This window comes from Plectrocnemia conspersa, unplaced genomic scaffold (genome assembly GCF_051122295.1).
Source record: "Plectrocnemia conspersa isolate PC_06_02 unplaced genomic scaffold, ASM5112229v1 ptg000008l, whole genome shotgun sequence".
Lineage (NCBI taxonomy): Eukaryota > Metazoa > Arthropoda > Insecta > Trichoptera > Polycentropodidae > Plectrocnemia > Plectrocnemia conspersa.
Window position 1 is genome coordinate 25,254,597 of NW_028277172.1, and position 21,717 is coordinate 25,276,313.

General features: G+C 27.3%; 1 protein-coding gene across 1 annotated transcript; it reads left to right on the plus strand.

Moving 5' to 3' along the window:
• Window positions 1-9,447: 9,447 nt before the first annotated feature.
• Window positions 9,448-10,106, plus strand: LOC148233553 (uncharacterized). The gene is made up of 2 exons (XM_088190928.1): window positions 9,448-9,511; window positions 9,583-10,106. The coding sequence occupies exon 2, from the start codon at window positions 9,583-9,585 to the stop codon at window positions 10,018-10,020; it is 438 nt and encodes a 145-aa protein (XP_088047054.1). The 5' UTR covers window positions 9,448-9,511; the 3' UTR covers window positions 10,021-10,106.
• Window positions 10,107-21,717: the final 11,611 nt, after the last annotated feature.

Below are 21,717 nucleotides of genomic sequence, written 5' to 3' on the forward strand. Positions count from 1 at the left end.
CGATTTCAGAATTTTTGTAATTCACTGGAGATACTTTTACACATCGGCAGACGATCTTGCGATTCGTGACAAGAAGGTCAGAGACGATCACGATTAGGGTTTTCAATTATTCGTAGTTTTCAACTATTCAAAAATTTAATAAAATATTGCAATATATTCGTAATTCTTATCTCGGTTTTTACCGATATTTTTTTTAACCAATTAGTGAAAAAATAGCAATAAATTGCCTTTAAAATAATTTTTAATTTAAAATAATTATTGATTAATAATAATCTGTTCAATTAATCATTAATTACTTTCATAATCGTTTAACTTTTTAAATTTCATAAAATCAACGAGGGCGTCAAAAGAAAAGTACTTAATTTATTATTACATACTTTTTGAAAAGGGACGTCATTTCAGGTTTTTAAAATCACCAGAAAAAAATCAGTAGCGATTGAGTTAATTCAGCAAAAATGATGAAACATTTTAAATACTTAATTTTCTCAATTTTTTTGCATATTGATGCTAATAATGATTAAAACGTATTTGATATACATCAAGATCAGATCTGTATCGGCGTTTGTTTTGATTAGATTTGCACATATATTAAATAACTAGAAAATTAACTGCAATAAAATTATTGAATTGATTGAAATTAAATCTTTGCGTCTTGAAACAACAAATACAAACACGTAACACGAACTTTACAACAATTTTCGAAGTACAAAAATTTACTCTTTTGTTTCGTTCAATGAACGAATTCTGCGTATTTCGGTCATAGTAAACACCCCGATAAATATTAAATTCACAAATGATTTTCAAAGGCGTAAACGCATTTTCTTGTTAAGAAGCAGCGTCTAATTGTCTCGGATTTTGAAACAAAATAAAGGCTTACAATTACTCGGATATATTAAGAAAAAAAACGACTACCTGTGTTGCTCAAGTATACAAATTGTTTGTTTTTTTCAAATGTAATTCAAAAAATCGTCCCATGTCAAAAACTTACGAAAGTGTGTTAATAAAAAAACACCCTACAACACATTTTAATAATATCATCTAGTTCAACTTATTTTTAGTTGGTAATAGAAAAAAATATCATTGCATTATATACCAATGAAAAATTAAAAAAAACATACATTTCGTGCAGGTTTTTCAAATTCATTTTTTATTTAAATAAACGGAAATAAAAAATGTACGAATGGTATGCAATACCTGATTTTGTTTTCACTTCGCCAGCCATCCTTATCATAAAAAGGGGCAGGCAGGCACGGTCATGAGTTTTTTCTCTGTGACATAACATAATTACTATGGACTGCTAAGTTTTGATACACTTGCCTGAAACGTAGCGTATATCGAATATGTTAAATTGAATTTTAAAAATTAGCCTCGAAATATCAGCAGGTGGGATTTTTTGCATAGGTAGCGAGGATCGATATTTTGGCCCTTTTGGACTAAAGAATATTAATTCTACTTTGATATCATACGTTTTCGTAATTCTAAGCCATGAATATATCGTTTTAAAAAATGTACGGATTTCAATAAAAAATAATTTCGATACTACCGGTATTAAAAAAGTAATACCTGTATAACCGAAGAGAAATTTTTGCCTCAATACCGGTATCGCAATCTCTAGACACATTTACATATATGCACAATTTTGCTTAATTTACTTACAATAACAGCTAATGTGACTAATTCATAAAAAATAATAATGTATATTTTTATGTGAATTATAAAAGAAAAGACAAAAAATCATCCAAATTTATTTTTGATTTAAAAACAGAAATCCATCATATTTTTAATTATTCAGAAATTTTGTCTTTATCAAACCGCTTGTAGAAAAAATCTTTTTAGTGTTTTTAATGTCGGTTTTATGGTTTGATAATGCAATTTTGTAATACCTACAATTTAGCATGCTCAAAAAATTATTAGTCTACGTAACATAAACTTTATTTATTGTGATTTAAAAGAGAAATTTCAGTAGCAATAATTAAAAAAGTATACAGTTGCAAAAAGTTAACTCAGAAATATAAGTAATTTCTGGAATTTCAGCAGTTTTATAATATTTTTTTCATTATTTTGGCGTAAAATATTGCCATACATAAAACGTTTAGAAACTTAACCTGCATCGAAATAAAATATAAAAAAATAGTTTTTTGCTTCAAAACAAGCGATGTGTCAGATCGATCGGACCCCCATACGAGCCTTTTTGAGACTTGTAGAAGAGTTAACGCTCTTAGTTTATTTGTTTTGAGGATATGAATTGAATTTTTGGTATCGTATAGAATTATTAAGTACCCCCTTAATATTCAGTTTGAAAAAATAATATAATTTTTTTATAAAATGGCGGCCAATTTAAAAATTTAAAGTGTCATAACTTTGCGAAATGAAATTTTACTAAAAAATGTTTTAAGCAAAAAGTGTTCAGATACTTAATTTACATTTAAAAAAAAATATAAAAAAAAATGTTTTTCCTTAATCGTTTGATAACACAGTCTTGTGGTTTTCTTCGGAAAAGTATTTCTTGTTTTAAAAATATTTAAATCCTACAAAATAAAAAATAAATAATCAGTAACACCTTTTAGCCTTATTTGGAAATTAGAATAGTAAAGACAGCGAAAAATAATTTCAGAACGAGAACATAAGATTATAAAGAAACGAGGAAAACTAAGGATGTTGATATTTCGGAATGTGCGACAGAAACAAAAACAATAAAATAAATCTTTATTAGGCATTATGTTATAGAGTACTTAAAGCCCATAGAACTAAACTATCTCCACGATCCTTGTGTGTAGTATGTTCCAAAATTCACTCGATATCACTACGCTTTGATGCTCGGACTACTTCTTCACTCAAAGGACTTGCTGACGGAATTTAGTCCTGTTGAGCCTGCAAAATGACTCCTACCGACAATTTAGAAGATCTACTATATACGAACTGTACAATTTAAAATAATACATTCGCAAAAAATACTAATCGTTCCTCTATTATAAATAAAAGTCATAAACAATAAACTATATATTTATATTTTTATCTCACAATTAATAGTAATATTCTAACAAAAAAAAACAAAAAGAAGGTATGTATTTTTTGTAGATCGAAAGCTTTATGCAACAATCGAATCGTGTTTTCCAGAAAGCTGAATGTCAATGATTTTCTTATAGGAACCCATTAGTCGGTAGCGACGAACCGGTCGTCGCTATTAAACAGATTGCAATGTTAATTAAGCACCGAAAGAATGCATGCATACGTGTTATCCATAAACAAAAGACCCGTTGAGTGTTCCTCTCACAATAAATATCCCTCAAGGAGGTGGCTCCTGTCGGCATTATCGTCTCTTTTAAAAAGGAGCTGACTGATTTCTCATCGGTTGTGTAACGCACCTTTATGCATGTCTGTCTCTCTGTCGATGTTTTGTCATTTAATTATTTTTGTATATTTTTAATTTATTTTTTGTCGTGATCTTTGTTAACGCTCGCGTATTATTTTAAGGTTGCGTAATTTTTAATTAAAAATACAGAAAAGTAATCGGACGCCAATTGTTTAATCACAAAAAAAATTGTTTCTACTGTATCCTTTTACTTTTTAATTGCAATTTAATATTTTAAAAATAAATCACATAACGGAACCTAATTTTAAATTAATAATTTTGCTAAGTTACATTTGTAGAAAATTGTGTAATTAGAAAAAATATCCAATTTTTTTACAATATTTTTTAATATAATTTTTATAGATATATTAAGGTCGGAAATGACTCATTCACTAATTGTTATTCAGAAAAATATTATCACCTAATAAATTCACATAACATCAACAGTATCTGTTTATTCTATTTTTCTCCTAATGCAGAAACAAAAAATCTTCGCAAAAAAATAATATGTGCATCTGTCATCACATGAGAAAACATTAAATCACATGTTTGTTTTTTTAAAAACATACTAAACGTCTCAAGTGAATTTTTGCTAACAGGAAGTTTCCGGTGTCATCCTTGTTAAAAAACCATTTCGCTCTGATCCTGCCACATCACTAATGACTATATAAGAGCGGCGTTCGGTATCGATGTCATTAGTAAAAAACGTCGAAATTAGCTAAATGTCTCATTTAGGACTTTTTAGGAAAAATGATATGAATTATGTGTAATTTCAACGAAAAAAGCACAGAGCAGCAGATGTTGATCATTGCTTCAAGTTGACGCTTTTATGCCACCCAGAAAGTACGACGTTTTAATCGAACGCTTTATTGCTAATTTAACATGGTTGAAAGTATTTAATTTAAGACACGATCTTAAAAGGCATTGGTTTAAATCTTTATTTGTTGTTAAGAAAATAAAATTAAATCTTGTTTAATTTAAATCAATTTATGACAGTATTGTTGGAGTACATATACTTAAAGGTCGTACTTTCAGACGTTTCGTATAGTTACATATTAGTTCACATTGTGATTTATATTATGATTTTATTTTATTTTAATTTCAGATAGAAAACCAATCTTTTGCCAAGTCTTTCTGGATCGAAAATGAGAAGCAAGTAAAAAATAAGCCATTCACTAGACAAGGAATATCGACTAATTGCCTAATGATTTCAAAGAAGATCTCAACGAATTGGAGCAGGTGAAATTGTCGGTAGAAAATATTATGGAGCAGGTGAAATTAATGGAAGAAAACAAGTATTCGCATCATTTGCGCAATATTACATATCAAACGTTAAACTTGTGAAGTATTAAAACGAAAAATACTTTTATTCAGAGGAAGAAATTTTCATCATACTGGACAAAAAGTGACGTGTTTGTTTTTTATAATTATTTTTTGGTTACGTGGTTGAAACGTGATATTAAAAATAATCATTGTAAAAAGGGTTGATTTACAATATTAACTTTTTTTTTAAATAATAAGAAAATCAATAAAGATATTTCTTTAATAGTTTTGCCTGTGATTTATTTATTTGTATAATTATAGTAAATTAGTTTTTTATATCAATGAAATTTAATATATTTGAATATAAACAATTTTGTAAGTAAATATTTCTTTGACTTTTGCATGTGTTATATGTATGCAATAATCAAATTTTTATTTTTTATAAATCTTCCGTTGTAACCTGATGCGTTACAACGGGGCTAAGCTGTAGCAAATGAGAAAGTTAATCAGATATAATGAATACCTATGTGACGACCACACATATAGGCAATTGTCTCATTGTTAATGACCGTGACCAAAAACGTTCATTCATTAACAATGAGACAAACATCATGGCACAAGAGGGATTTCTTTTGACCACACACAACACGGGTCGTTAAGAGAATCTATTTTGTGACAAAACGGTACGGATACAATCAATCACCACAATGCAAACCCTTTCCGAAGAATTCGAAAGTCTGGAGCTAAGCAAAAAACTGGCTTTCAAAAATATACATCCGATTTCTCAAGTTCTAAGAAGCGACTGCAGCATTGGTTAGGAAATCAGGATATAAGCCCGGACTCCGACGAGGAGAGGGAAAACGGCCCAAGGCAGACGGTCCAAGATACGAGACGGCTGAGGCACGAGACAATAAACGTCACCAGACAGCAGAGCCAGCGACGCAGACGACCAGATCCACCAGCAGCCATCCAGAGTAACCAGCCACGCGCCCTCACCGACAGACCTGACACTCGCCGCACGCAGCCTAAGAACCCTGAGCATCATTTACGGCCATCACCACCTGCGCCACGTACACCTTCATCGCGAGAAACGTCACGCCGTAATTGTCCATAGTTAAAATTGTAATTATAACGTAATAAACAATCTAATAGGATTCACCAAAGAGTCTCATTGGCCGCGAGGTCAACCACCCCTAAGTAAGTATTAATCACCAGGCTGAAAGTATGGGAATCGGTGACATCTATATTAATAATTATAAATAGTCAAAAAAATATTTAGGTGTAAGATAATTTAGAACCAATCGATTTTTTTATAATAGGGAATTTTTTACTAATAAAAATTCGAGTGCCACTGCCTGGTCTCGAACCCGTAACATCAGAGTTACTAGTCTGAGACGTTACAGACTACGCTATTCCATTCTAGATAATGATATAAAATAAACATATTGCAATACATGACTAATATGATATTTTAAAATTTATATAATAACTAATTTTTTCTGTATTTAAAAATACTAATAAATTTTTAAAAAATATAAAAAAGTAATTAAACGGTAAAAATAAAGAAGCCAAGGTTTTCGCACTATTATACACTCGATTTAATTTACATGAAAAAATAATTTCATTAACGCTGAGGCATAATTTTTAAAGTAAAAGAGAAAGGGTATTGATGCCGAAAAAGGTAAATTACAAAAGGTTAATTATTTCAAATGAGATAATTCGAGGCCATCGAATTATCGGATGTCGTTTTGGGCAAAAACGCTTGAAAGCTTTATCGATTTCGCTGTCGGCTTTAATTGTCCAACGAAAGTCGCGACATTTTTTCATCGAAAGGGACAAATTGGACCGAAAGCTTTTAAAGAAGCCTTGCAATTCGGAGCCGATCGCATAAACCCGTCAAGGAGCTATTCCAGGAAGTCGATAGCATTACCGGGATTCTTCTACTCAACCAGGAACCACTTGCAAAAATTACTGTAGAATTCTTCGGGAAGGACGTTCAATCATCACCGCTCGTCAAAACATTCCGGTTTATCGATTTTAAAGCGTTTGACCTTTGAGTCTCAGACTGCTTAACGAGCTTTGTAGGTAGCTGTTCAGAAACGAGCTTTTTTATAATATACTCGAGGTGATGAGTATACCGCATGCTGGCTCGGGATCCCTGATCTTAAAGATTGTGTGTTTTGGCTTTGTGCTAACTCGCAGGGGGCGATATAAGATTTTTTCTTGACATGGGAAGGAACTCGTCAAGCAGCTGCCTCGCCTCAGGAAGTAAAAAGGTTATCTCGTCATACTTATTTGATAACCCAGATTCTATTTTTTGATAGATTTACGATATGGCATTTCCTCTCTACTCCTTATTTTGTATTCGGCTTCAAGTTTTAATTACAGGATTGCGACGTGTGAAAATGAGAAGCGGTTTTCTTAGATCTTGAGAGCGGAAACGGTCATGATCGATTTAAAAGCACGCGATGCACGAATACAAAAATAATACAAGAATTAGTTCATAATGAATCGATAGTAATGAAAGATTACAATAATAAAGCAAAAATGCGTAGTATTAGTTTTTAAAAAATATTCCTTACGATTTTTTTAAACTATGTATTCAATAATATAGCAAATATATTTTTTATTTTGCTGTTCATTATTTATTCCAAGACTAATGTATCAATATATAATATAATGATGAAATTGAGTGACTGATCCCAAGGAGCGAAAATTGTAGAGTGCCTTAGTTTAATTCGTTAATATTAAGTAAAATATTATTTATTTTATTATTTAAGAAATATGGAGCGGTGCAAGAATACAAAAATAATACAAGAACTAGTTCACAATGAATCGATAGTCATAAAAGATTACAATAATAAAGCAAAAATACGTAGAGTACGCTCGGGATAAGGATTCCGGTTTGTTATTGTGTGCGTGAACTGTGTGGCTCAAAACAATTTCGCTCAGAATATTTAATTTTTTTATTTTAAAAGAAGATATATGTTTATTTAACACACATACATCTGAGCTAAGTTGAAAATTTCAACGGACAATTAAAAATATATTATATAATCGAAGAAACCAGACATTGATGTCATTAATTAAATATTTGCAAAATTCAAAATCTTTTACTAGTCAAAAAAATAATAAAGTCTTTAGCTATTCTTCAAAAGCGAAAAGATATAAAATGGGGAAAGAAATTATTCACAGATTGTTTAATCGCTAGACGACTCTATTAACTCATTAGAATCCATTGAATAAATTAAAAAATTATCATTGGCGCAACGATAAGAATAATAACTTTTTTAAGCCTTACAGAGAATAGTGTAAAAAAACCAACAACGTACGGATTAATGGAAAAATAATTAAAATATTTTAATCCATGGGTAAGAGAACGAATAACTTACAGTGTATATTTGAAGCCTTGATATCAAATTTTGTTCTCTTAAATAAAAAACAGTGGCACGAGTTTAGTGACCTAACCATGGGACAGTGGGCATATCTGGGTTAAGAATAAAATAAATATGCAAAAATTAAAATGAACGCAGAAAAAATGTATTTAAATTTATTAATATATACGTATATAATACATGTGTAATACTTTAAATAGATAATATTATTAAATATGTAATAAAACTTAGAAACAGTTATTTTAATTAAAATGCCTGGCGATTAGATTTTTTAAATAAATACACATTTTGTATTTTAATATATATATAAATTAGCTAAAACCCTTCGTTCTCTAAAGTATATAATCCAGGTATAATGATATTGATAAGGATAATATAAGCCTTTAACCGCATACAGTTGAAAAGACTATAGTTTACAAGACTAAGATAAAAGCAGTGCCTTAACTTTATAGTCCAGAAAATATAAGAGCAATCATCAGTTGCAAATTTTTATCTATTTGTTAATAAAGCAAACATTAAGAAATAATGAGAGATAAATAATTTAACAGTAATATTATGTTTGGTATTAAAAAAACAGTAATATATTTTTCTAATTTACTATGTCAAAAAAAAAGATACGCCAAATTATTTTGTGAAAAAGATTTTCTTTTGGAACATTATAAAAAATGTTTATTAATTGCTTTTACATTATTTTTGTAACAATTTAAAAAAAATATGTGCTTAATTAAATAAAAATAGTTGACATTTCACAGAATGATTGAGTCCTGCGTCATGCATTTTATTTTATTAAAAAAATATTGAGATACCATCAAGTTTGCCTCTATTGATAATGAGAGATGGTATTATACTATTTCTACATAATATCAAATAAAAAATATATTAAAATTTACTGCAATTTTTTGTGAAAAAGATTCGTCTTATCCCATTGCGTTGCAATGCAATGATTCGTCGCCTTTTTGGGGCACGTACATTTTTTTATGTATATATAAACCATAATTATTTATTTAATCTATAAAATAATATTTAATGTTATACTTCTTAAATAAAAATAGATTTCAGGGGCAAAACTGTATGGCTAAGTAAACATAAAATTAATTCAATCAAAATAAATCGAAACATCCGCGGTTGATAATAAATCAATTAACAAAGTTTTTCAACTTAAAATTCTGTATATTATCGCAAAATTTAAAAATAAAAACGTTATTGTATATATATTATAGATAAATTAGATATCACATAATACAAAGAACTTATATAAAATATCATCCATTAATAATGTGATAATATATTTATTATTAAAATATATATTTTATTGCGTATAGTACACAAATTTTTAGTATTCTCCGTCTTTTTTTTATATTCTGTCTCTTTCACTCAATTGACAGGTTCAAACTTGCCCGGGGCAAGCAAATCAGTTTGCTAGAGCCGCAGCTGTGGAGCACACGTACTCGTAGCTCGCCCTTCGATTTAGTTGGAGACTATTTCAATCTTTTCACTTAAGGTACATATTATTAACATATGTTTAATTAAACATTGTAGTTTATAATATTTATTGTGATATTTTATTATCAGATGGAAAAGAAATCTTTTGCCGTGATCAAATCTTTTTGGGTTGAGAAGGAGAAGCAAGAAAATAATTTATCATTCAGCAAACAAGAAGCGTCGAGTTATACTAGCAAGGTGGAATCTTTACCAGATGATTTTGAGGAAGATCTCAACGACATTATTTTGGAGCAGGCGAGATTGGTGGAAGAAAACAACAGGTTCATAGATGAGTATTCGCGTCACATGCGTTACATTGCAAATGTTGAACTTGTGAAGCTAGACAAGGAGAAGAAGCTCAAGAAAAAGATGCTCGGGAAAACTGTGGATTCTGAAACAGAATCTTCTAATAATAGCGTCAGTGATTACTTATCGGTGGATATCAAAACAAGCAATGGATTTTTTCAGAGGAAGAAAAATTCATTTCGCAAGTTCTTCCAAAGAGCTTTTTCGTTGAAGAAGAAGTAAAGTGTTTCGTATTTAAATATTTTTTTGGTGATGTGATTTAAAAGTGATATTAATAATAATCATTGCAACTAGTGAAAAAAAGTGATTAAAAGTGAGAATATTAACGTAATTTTTTTATACTAATAGTAATTATATAATATACAAATATATGTAGGTATATTATATTTTCTAGAATTTTTAAGTTAGTATTTAGTTTCTTGTATTATATTAATTTTTCTATTTTTTAAATTGCTTAGGATTTTTTTTACCAATGACTGTTTTAAAGAATAGTATGATGTTGTAATAATGTATTAAATAAATTGATTATTTTCCATATTTAAATAATTTTTTTTTAGTAACCTCAAAAATAAATGTGTGTTTTTATATGTAAATATAAAATATATCAAAGTTAAGATGAAAATATAAAATTAATTCTGTTGAATTCCACAAGATAATAATAACGATGAAATAAACTGTTTCTTCACGCTTTCTGACAAAATATAATATTATAAAAAATTATAATAATACAAAACACACCAATAAAAGACGCAGTTTCATTAAATCAAAACAATACAGAAAAAAACAGCTTCCATCTCTAAAACAAATAAAAAATACACAAATCAACGAGATTTTTTTCTAAGCATGTCACCGCAGAGTCCACCTATGGTTTTTAAAGTCTAATAACAATAACTTTTTTCGGTTATGGCGGTCGCCTGCGACGCCCCCGAATTCCGTCGTCACCCCGAAAAGTCCACTAAATTTACGATCGGACCCAATTTATGGTAATTTCCAGCCACTGGCGTCGATATTAATTTCAAAGATAAGCATTTTTTAACCGCGGCGGCAACATTCCACCATCGCTCAAACGTCACTTTTTAACTGCAATTTCACTTTTTTATGTGTGACGTTTTTATTTGAAGGAAATGAAGAGTGAGGAGGCGCTAAAAAGTACAATCCTGACACACTGGCAACGTTTCGTAGACATTCTTAGAATTTTGGAGATGGATCGAGACATTCTTGGTGCATCGTATGCTAATTAAGAAAATATACTATATGTATATATTTGATAATCTACTGTCAAAAAGTTGACGTTATCGATTTTATAGAAATATTTTTTTAATATACAAATATTAAGATTTTATATATTATTAAATTCTTCTTGTATCATATTTTATCGAAAGTTGGATTTTTACTGCTGAACAGAATATTTCAGTAAAATTACATTTCATTGTATACATGTTTTTATGAAGATACAGAAAAATGCTGTTTAGAAATACAATAAACACATTTCAACATGAATTGTAAAATGAGAGTTTCTTGTTTTTATCCATAATTTTTTTGCAATTAAAAATATTCTCAGAATTGTTATCTTTTCCGAAAAAAACATTTAATGGTATGTGGGGCTGAATTTTTGGTATTTTTTTATCGATCTGACTCGCTCGAAAATTAAAGGACTAAATTTGTATATAATCTGGTTAAGCGAAACACTACATTTTTTTAATTTCAAGACTGATTAATCTAAAATAGTCTTTAATAAGGGTCGAGATTTTAATTCATTTTTGGTTTTGTAAGCATACAATTATTATTTTAAATTACATATTGCTTAAATTATCAAAGTGTTATTAGCACTGAAACTCCTTAAAATTTCATGTGGTTCTAAATATTTATCTATAAATATTTCTCGTATTTTCCAAGTACTTTATCAATTTCATGCGGTTAGACATAATCTAAAATATATTATCCTTATCTTTTCTGGAAAATCGTTAATGGTTTTGACCTTAAAAGTTAAGGTGTTTTGACTTTATCAAGATTAACAAAAAAAAAATTAAATTTAATTCAAAGTATAAATTAAAAATATATATATTTACATGAAAAACTTTTTAAAATTTAAGAAAACCTAATTAAAATAAAATTACGAATAAAAAATAAATCACAACAAGAAGGATTAATTTGGTATGTTACCAGAATTTATTAATTTACGGCTATTTTTGTCAGCGGCATTCTTAAATCATAGCAATTTATTTTATGCAGTCGTTTTATTTTTTAAGTAAAAATAATTGTAACCCTGTTGAATTCAGGTTCCACTTAATATGATGAAATAAAAAACGTTTGCACTATAGCCCACAATCTAGGATTATGTATATAGTATGAGCACGAACAGGAGACAGACCATACACGACCGGATTTGTCCGCCAGACATCCGCGACGGACTAATAAAAATATATATTTACTGGTGAAAATTTATTCTGAAATGATTTTACTAAAATTACATATTTTAAAAAATATTTTCGAGATAAATTCGGGAGTCTTATTTCTAGATTTTTTTTTAGGAATAACTACATGAATCTAAATATAATATTTATTTATTTTTCTGCATTAAATTCAGTGGTCAAATTACTGATAATACAATTCATAAAAACATAAAATTTTTATAATTCAGCTGGTGCTGTTGTTGATTTTTATTCAAGTATTTGATCTGAAAATTTAGATCGAATACTTAAATTTACTGCTATTAAAATACATTTTGATACACTTGAAATCATTTTTTGTTACGATATTAGATTTAATTTGCTTAAATTTTATATGCAATTGTATACTATTTTTTAAGGACTTATAATTATACTATTTTCTTATGATACTTGATAACTATATGGCACATTTTACATATGAAACGTATGAGAAAGTCTAATGCGTACGTCATACGTTTTACGACTTAAATTTCTGTACTAATAATGAAAATTATATTTTGTGATTATTTATTTATAAATTAATAATACAATAATCAAATGGTAAATAATATTTATTAGATTGCGTATTTATATATATTAGGCTTATAAAAAAATGTTAATAAATAGGTTAAAACTGCGAGTTCTGTCCATTAAAAAAATATAAAAATACTCAGGGTTGAATTTATCATTTATCAAGTTTCTAAGAAAAATGCAGCGTTGCATTCTCCGTCTCATTTTACAATTCTTTCTTTTTCGCACATAGCTGTGAGGACAAAACTAGTCATTCGCACGACCGACGCCTAGCAAGCAACACTACTCCACCAGAGCAGCATCATTAGAACACAGTCGTTGACGGAGTCAAGTAGCTCTACGAATCACTTTTGATCATTTTATAAGGGTATACATTATTTATAATATAATTATATTTATTTGCGTTTAAATAATATGTATGTATTTTTATTTTCAGATGGAACATCAGGCCTTTGCTAAGCTGAGGTCATTTTGGATCGAAAAGGAGAGATCCGGAATGCTTACAAGTATGCCTGCGCAGAAAATATTACCATTGAATTCTGAAACAGTGGAATTCAAGAATAAGTTAAGTAACGTCTTGCTGAAGTCTCTTGAAAAAAGAAAGGTGATGGAAGAGCACCAGAGGATTGTTGAGGAAAATAACGCAAACGTCAAAAAATTGCAAGACGAACGTGAGGCAATGATGAGAGAGAGAATGACCATTACCGTCGAATCCAATGTGGATTCGATTAACAACATCAGCGAATACTTATCGGTGGAAATTAGATCAAGAAATGGTCTATTTGTACGGAAGAAATCTTCGATTCGTAAATCTTTAAGGAGAGCTTTTTCTCTTAAAAAGAAGTCTCAGTGAATGAGAATTTTTTATACAAGTTAAAAGATTTTTAATTTGATATTGTATTACATTAATACTTGGAAATTGGTAAATAATTACATTAAATAATATTCTATAATATTTATAGATGTGATCATGTAGATATCTAATCTTTGTATTCTAAATGTATTTTAATCAATAATAAAATAAATATTTCTTACTACTAAATGCATTATTTAATTTTAAATACACAAAAATAACACAATCATCTATTATTAATTAAGAAAATAATATCTCAATTGATTTTATCATTCTTCGTTAATGGTTTAAATTTAAAAGCAAAATATTATAAAGAATATTATTAAATAGAATATAAAACTTGATTTAAAAAGACAAGTTAATGCAAAGAACTTTATAAACATATCTACAAAATCTACAATGTATTAAATAATCATTAAAAACATTTTGAAATTCAACGAAACACCCACTTTAATGGTGAAATAAATGGTGTGAATTTTACTGTTGAAAGTGAAAGTGTTGCAGTTTCTAATTACCTTATCAATTTATGCGGTTAGACCCATTCTGAAAATTGTTATCTTTATCTTTTTTGAAAAAAATTTGTTTAGCCATAATTGCAGACATGATTATATTTGTTTCAAATAAATTTAGCTTAACGCTTTGTAGATGTTGATTTGATATATATTAAATTTCACTATAAGATAAGCAATGATTTTTTGGAACCAATCAAGTGAGTTCCTAAAGCATCATTTTTGTTTACTAGGAGCACTAGTACGGAGTTAAAGAGTTTAAAATCTGATCCGAAAAATTACATTTTGAGAGTTGAAATAGCAAGTGATTAAATTCATTGTCATTTTTAATAGAGAGTTGTCCAAACAATCTGTTAGTTATGCAAATATTAACAATTAATTACATATTTTAATATTATATACAATTAATATATTTAATAACACCACGCCTAATATACACTAATATTTTAATTCTTTAAATTAAACACTCTTTAAAAAAAAATAAAGTACCATAGTACTTTAAATATGTTCAAATAATTGTATTAAAAATTTATTTTTGCAGTGAAGTTACATGATATATTTTTAGATATTATTTTACTAAATAGTTTATATAATTAAAAATTTTACTCATAATAATTTTTTGCTCTTTCAATTATTTTTGATATTATTAAAGTGCTTAATTGAATATAATACCACTAACAAGATCTGAACTTTTCTCTTCCTTTATTTCATTTCTGTGGAGATTATTGATACATTTGTAATAAATAAATGTGTTATTTTTTAAACTATTTATTTTACGCATTGTCTTAAACCAAGTTCAAATCTATCCACCAGTAATATTTTTGTAAAATCATTTTTCAAAACTTTATTTAAAATTTATTTAATTAAATTTTAAAATTTTTTGAAAAAAAATTAAAATTTAATTAATTACATTTTTAATTTTTTAAAAAAATTTTAATAATTAAATTTTTTAAAATTTAATTAAAAATTTATTTATTATTATTATATTAAAACATCTGTAATATGCAGTAGTGTGACGCGTTGTTTATTTATATAAGTACTTAAGTATAATAAATAATTTATTAAATATAATCTCAATTTACATTACATGTAAGCAATTGGATCGGTAATGCTATATCGCACATACGATATTCGGAATCTGCAATAATAAATTCGAGTAAAACTTGACCCGCAACGAGGTCTTAAGCAAAATGCTAAATGACTTACTTAATCACTGGCAAAAATGATGAAGCAATTCATCAAGTGGCAACCTGTGCAATTATCCCCGAGCGCGGTTTAATTAAACGTCACGATTAAATTGCACTTAAGGCTTCAAATATTCAAAGGCACGAGTGCATCGTGTGCTAAAATGCAATTATCGTACTAAACGGTATTCGGACACGTGTGTAAAATTTTGACCGTAAGATAAAAATCATACAGTGACTAATATTTTATGTACTAGTTCCTTGGTATAAATTATCGATTATAAGTTTTTTAATAAATATTAAAACTTATTCAATAATTTCTTATTGATATTTTTACTAATAGATTTTAAATAAAATACTAATTAACAAGTTTGAATGATATTTTAGTAAGGGTGTATTATTTTTTGGGCCATATTGAGTAGAAAGAAATGGTCTTGGGGGCACACAGAAAAATATGTAATGTATTGTAGTAAATGCACAAAAATAATAAATCATATTTTTATTTTTTAATATTTTATTTAGCCATTTAAAATAAATAAAACAATACAGAACTAGTGGCATATTCTTGAACTATTAAATTTATTGCAATCCTATTTAATTTATTTAATTTTCTTTGACTAATGTATTTTTTTAGTAGACGATAACTATTGTATTATCGTATTCTATTTGATTTATGTCTTAAAATTGCCTACAAACATTTACAATTTGTACTATTTCATTCATAATCACTGTTGTTCTCATATTTCACTATTTCGAATTTATTTCTTATTTTTTTCCTAATATGTTAGACATTTGCAAATTCAATTGGTATTTTGTCGTTTTTTAAAATTTATGAATTTTTTGAACTTTTCAATTTAGATAAACTACAAAAAAATAAAACAAAAAGAGCAAAGTTTTCTGCCGTAAAAGTGAATTAAATATGATTTTAAAAATACATTACAAATTTATAAATATATAATAAAATCTGTTTTATTTTAGAATATGTAAGTAATACTTAAAACAACGTAATAAAAGTAAACCATTAGAGAATTATTTATATAAAATAAGGGTAAAGATTTTAGAGTATGCTAACCGCATAAAATTGATAACCGATAAGGTTGCTGGAATTAACCAAACACACTTACTCATTTCGACAAACTTTTACTATTTCTGTTGAAACTGCTTTAAAATACAACAAATCTGACCACATGCATTTTAAGAATTTCAATAGTACTTTTATTAGTTGCTTATAAAAATAAGAGCAAGCTTACAAAAAGAAAAAGAGTGAAATCATTACACTTATTTATTAATATTTGATTAAAATTAATACTGATAATATAATTAATTTTAATAAAATAATTAAGTTCAGTTTTAGAAAATTCTTTATGTTGAGCTTTTGAGTTACATTTATTTTTTATTTAGAATTTCCATTTTATTTAAATGTAAGTTCTTGATATTATAACAGATTTATTATGTAAAAATTCTCTTAAAAAAATGGATTTATTAATTTTCAGACTGTATCTAATCGCAATGCAAATTGTAACTTATATTGAATTTTATATAAAATGTTTTTGAGATTTATTGTATTCTAAGTAATCTTCATTTTTTTTATAGAAGTTTTTTCATAAGTTCTCGGTATTTTAAAAAAAGCTTTTAAGTTGAGAAACATATTTATGTGTGATAAGAAGAACAATAGAGTAATATTTGTTTTTTAAAAGTGTTAAATCCTATTAAATTAAATTTATGCTTTTAAATTTATACTTTTTAACCAAGATAAAAAAAATAAAATAAAAAGAGCAAAGATTTCTGCCGTAAAAGTAAGTTTAAAATTATTACAAATTAATAAACATATAAAAATATCTGCAATTTTATATGCCATTCTTGTTTCAGGACACATAATTAATACTTGAAGCTATATAAAAAAATTTACTAAGAGGATTTTACTAAGAAGCTATTTGGGACTTATTTTTATTGCCAAATACTATGATAAAATAAATAAAATAAGCACCACAACATAATTAAATATCGTTAGCACGGAGTAATAGAGTTTTTTCTATCAAGAATAAATATTATAGAAAAATAATAAAAATATATGTCTTTAAATTAAAAATAGCAAAAAGGTTTAAAAAGAAAAAAATGAACACGATACCAAAAATATAACTAATTTTTATGGATGGCTTTTAATTTATTTGTAATTTAAACCAAAGATTGAAATTCTAAGGCAACTCAAAAATAAATTATTAATTACCAAAAAGATACCTATGTGATTTATATTTGTTTAAATTATGTTTAAATTTATAGATAACTGATTTTTAGACTTAATATAATAAATATATATCAAATATGTTGTTTATTTTTGTAATATTAAAAATACGAAAATAATGTATTAATTTAAGAAAAAAATTATTTGCATTTATGGTAAAACCAGAAAAAAACTATTTATGATAAGAGTGACTCAGTATGACCCCGCCTCTTTTTTATTTGTCTCTTTCGCACTATCTAGAGTTGCATTTTCTTGTAAACTTAGTAGGCAAAAATCATTCTCCCGGCCGACGCCTAGTAAGCAACACCACTCCCCACTCCACCAGGGCTGCTTTATAACAACAGAGTCGCCGGCACAATCGAGACGCCCTACGCCTTAGCGATTGACACTACAAACTAATACGTTAGCCACATTTTCGCGAAAAATATCAAGGTACAAATATTTATAATGTTTTTTATTGTAAATTTATTTAATTAATTTGTATTAATATTTGTTTATTTTGATTTCCAGATGGCACACCGGTCCTTTGCTGAGACAAGGTCCTTTTGGATGGAAAAAGAGAAGCCTCGAACATTGGAAAGTATTCCGAAGCAGAAAATATTAGCAACAAATCCTGGACCAGTTTCAACAGTGCCAGAAGATTTGAAGATTCAATTTAACAATATTTTGCTGAAGTCGCTTGAAACGAAAAAGATTATGGACGAGCACAAGAGGATCGTTGACGAATACAATGCGACCGTAGAAAAACTGAAAGCTGAAAGTGCAGCTATGAAGAGGCAAAGGAAGAGCATAATTATCGAATCCGAAATGAATTCCTTTAACAAAGTCAGCGAATATTTATCGGTGGAGGACATTAAATCAAAAGATGATCTACTTGTACGGAAGAAATCGTCGTTTCGTCGGTTCTTTAGGAGAGTTTTTTCTCTTAGAAGGTCATAATTACCATTGAGAAATCGTGAATTTTTTTAATCAGTGCAAAAAGTATTAAAATAATTAATATAAATTTTTTTTAATGGTACATATGTATGTTTAATTCTAATAAAAGTGCTTAAAATTGTATTATATTAATACTTGAAAATTCTTAAATAGGTATTTAATATTTCTCTATAATAATTATAGATTTAATTAATATACTATGTATATGCATTGATGTATTGTAATTATTAAATAAATAAACCAAATCTACAACAAACTTCCTTACTTTAATTTAATTTTACACTCTTATCTATAACACTTTCCTACCACTTACTAAAAGCTTGCTAAAAAAGGTGAAACTTTTTTGTAAATTCTGACAACCTTATCGTTTTTTAATATAATGCTGTTAGACACACTCTAAAAAATATGATCCTTATCACACATAGATGATTTTTTAATGTTTTTTAATTTAAAAGCGAAAGAGTTTTTTAAATACCGAGAACTTAAAATATAACAATAAACTTATCTAAAAAAAATTAGGATTACTTAGAATTCAATAAAATCTTAACAATGTTTTATATACAATTTAATAAAGGTAGCAATTTACCTTGCGGTTAAATACGATTTGAAAATCAATAATCTTATTTTTTCAAGAGAATTTCTACATAATTAAAGTTTTTATAATATCACAACTTACATTTGAATAAAACGGAACTTCCAAATTAAAAATAAATGTAACGCAATTTTCTAATACTGTAAGTATTCTGTAAATGTCAACTACCTTATCTTTTATCAATTCTTGTGCAGTATATATGTTAAAAATCGTTTTAAAGCTAAAGTGTTAAAAATCAATTATATAATTAGTATTATTTTACATCAGATATTAATAAATAAATGTAGAGATATACCTCTTTTGCTTTTGGCAAGCTTGCTCTTATTTTTATATAATACATTTTCTGTAGCATCTAATAAAATGCTATTGAAATTCCTGAAATGTGTGTGGTCAGATATATTGTATTTTATAAAGCGATTTCAACAGAAATTGTAAAAGGTTTTTGGAAACAGTGAAAGTGTTTTGTAATTTCCAGCAATTCGGTTATCATTTTTTGCGGTTAAGCACACTTATTTTATATAGATAATTTTTAATGGTTTAGTTTTTAAAAGCAGTTTCAAGAATTTCAACATAACGTGTAACAAGAACGACATACTCGATTTTGAAATGTTAATTTTTATGGTAATGAATTATGTATAACTAACGAAAGAGCATTACATAGGATTTCTAGAAGTACGTCAGAATTTTGCCTGGCATCTAAATTTTGGACAAATATTTTTTTTAGGATTGTATATTACAGATATTAAAATTTTAATTATAGTTATTAAAGTTGAGAAAATGGGGACAATGTGAAAATAATGTTTTTTATACACAAATTTAGATAAGCAAACAATATTTAATTTATTGCTATAAAAAAACTCGCTTATATTATAAAAATGTTGATAATTTTATATCATGCAATAATTAAAAAAACTTTCATTTTTAACTAAAAATTTTATTAAAATATTAACCTAATAATAAGAACTGGATTTTAAAATATATTATATATAAATATATATTTTTATTTGAAATATGTAGTTGCATTTATCAAACAAATATTTTATAAGAAAAAGCGGTCTACACCTCTAAAAATTTCAATTATAATTATGAATGTTGATAAAGTGGGGGCAATGTGAAAATACTAGTTAAAATAAAAAAAATTTAAATATAAATACGCAAAGTTTTTTTGTAATAGTAAGCAATATTATAAATAATATTAAATTAATTGATATAAAAAAACGCTTATATTATAAAAATTATTAAAAAAATTATATCTTGTAATTTAAAAGACATTCATTTTTAAATTAAATTTTTATTTATATATTAACCTAATAATTAAGGTTGTATTTAATAATAAAAAAAAAATATTATTCAATATATTATCTAAATTTATTTTTATTTGAAAAATGTAGTTGCATTTATCAAACAAATATTTTATAAAAAAAGTGGCCTACACTTCTTATCTGTGTTCCATCTCTTTCGCACAAACCAGGGCCGGACGGGCAAAACAGCTCAGTTCGCCCGTCGACGCCTAGCAAGCAATACTACTCCGAATCTATCTTCACTTGACCCATTACAATAGAGTCGCTAGCAAAATCACGGTGCCCACGACTGAGCAAGAATATTCTGTTGTTTACGAATTGTCCAGTGCATTAAGGTATATATATTTTTTATAATTTTGTGCATATTATTATATTTTTTGTTATGTATTATCATTTCATTGTTATTTAATTACAGATGGAAAGCCGTAAATTTGCCGAAATTAAATCGTTTTGGATGGAAAGAGAGAGGCGCGGACATTTGGAAAGAATACCTGAGCAGAAAATCTTACCGAGAAGAACTGGAAAATCGCTAATCGTTCCAGGAGAATTAACAATTAGATTAAATGGCGTTTTGCAGAAAGCGCTTGAAACACAAAGATTAGTCGAAGGGCACAAGAAAACCGTCGGCGATTACATAACAACAATAGAAGAGTTGAAAGCTGAAAATGAGGCACTGAAGAATGAAATATTAATCGTAACCGTCGAATCCGAAATGAATTCGGGTAACAACGTTAGTGAATACTTATTTGTGGACATTGGATCAAAAAATTGTCTGACACAGAAGAAATCGTGGCATCGTGAGTTCTTTAAGCGTGTTTTTTCTCTAAGAAGGAAGTAGTAAACAAGTGATTTAATAATGTGATTAGTTCTGACATTGATGCAACATAAATATTAATTGATGAATTGTAGTGGTTATAAGTGATTTTTTTTATTATTTTATAATAATGTTTAACGTCATTATAATATTGTGAATTAAATGAAATTGCGTTGTATTATATTAATACATAAAAAATAATATTATTACAAATAATATTTATTTGGTTTTTTAATTATGTATTCCTTGATTTATTGTAATTAATAAATAAATTTTAATCCATACACACAAAAACTTAAAAAAAAATTCTCTTTCAAAAACAACGAAATCAATTAAGAATAAACATTCAGATAAAACTTGGAACAGTGTGACCAAAACTAGCCAGGAAAAAGCGGATTTGTTGGACAGCGCTTTTGCCACATCATATGTGCTCACACGTGACTTTAGTCACAAAATCGCGGAAAAAAGAGTTAAGAGTACAATTCAAAAAAATTGAAAAATCAGTTTAAGATTTAAATTCAATTAACA

Bases quoted from the DNA above. Each gene is read 5' to 3' on its own strand.
- LOC148233553 (XM_088190928.1), top strand. From the start codon at position 9,583: ATGGAAAAGAAATCTTTTGCCGTGATCAAATCTTTTTGGGTTGAGAAG.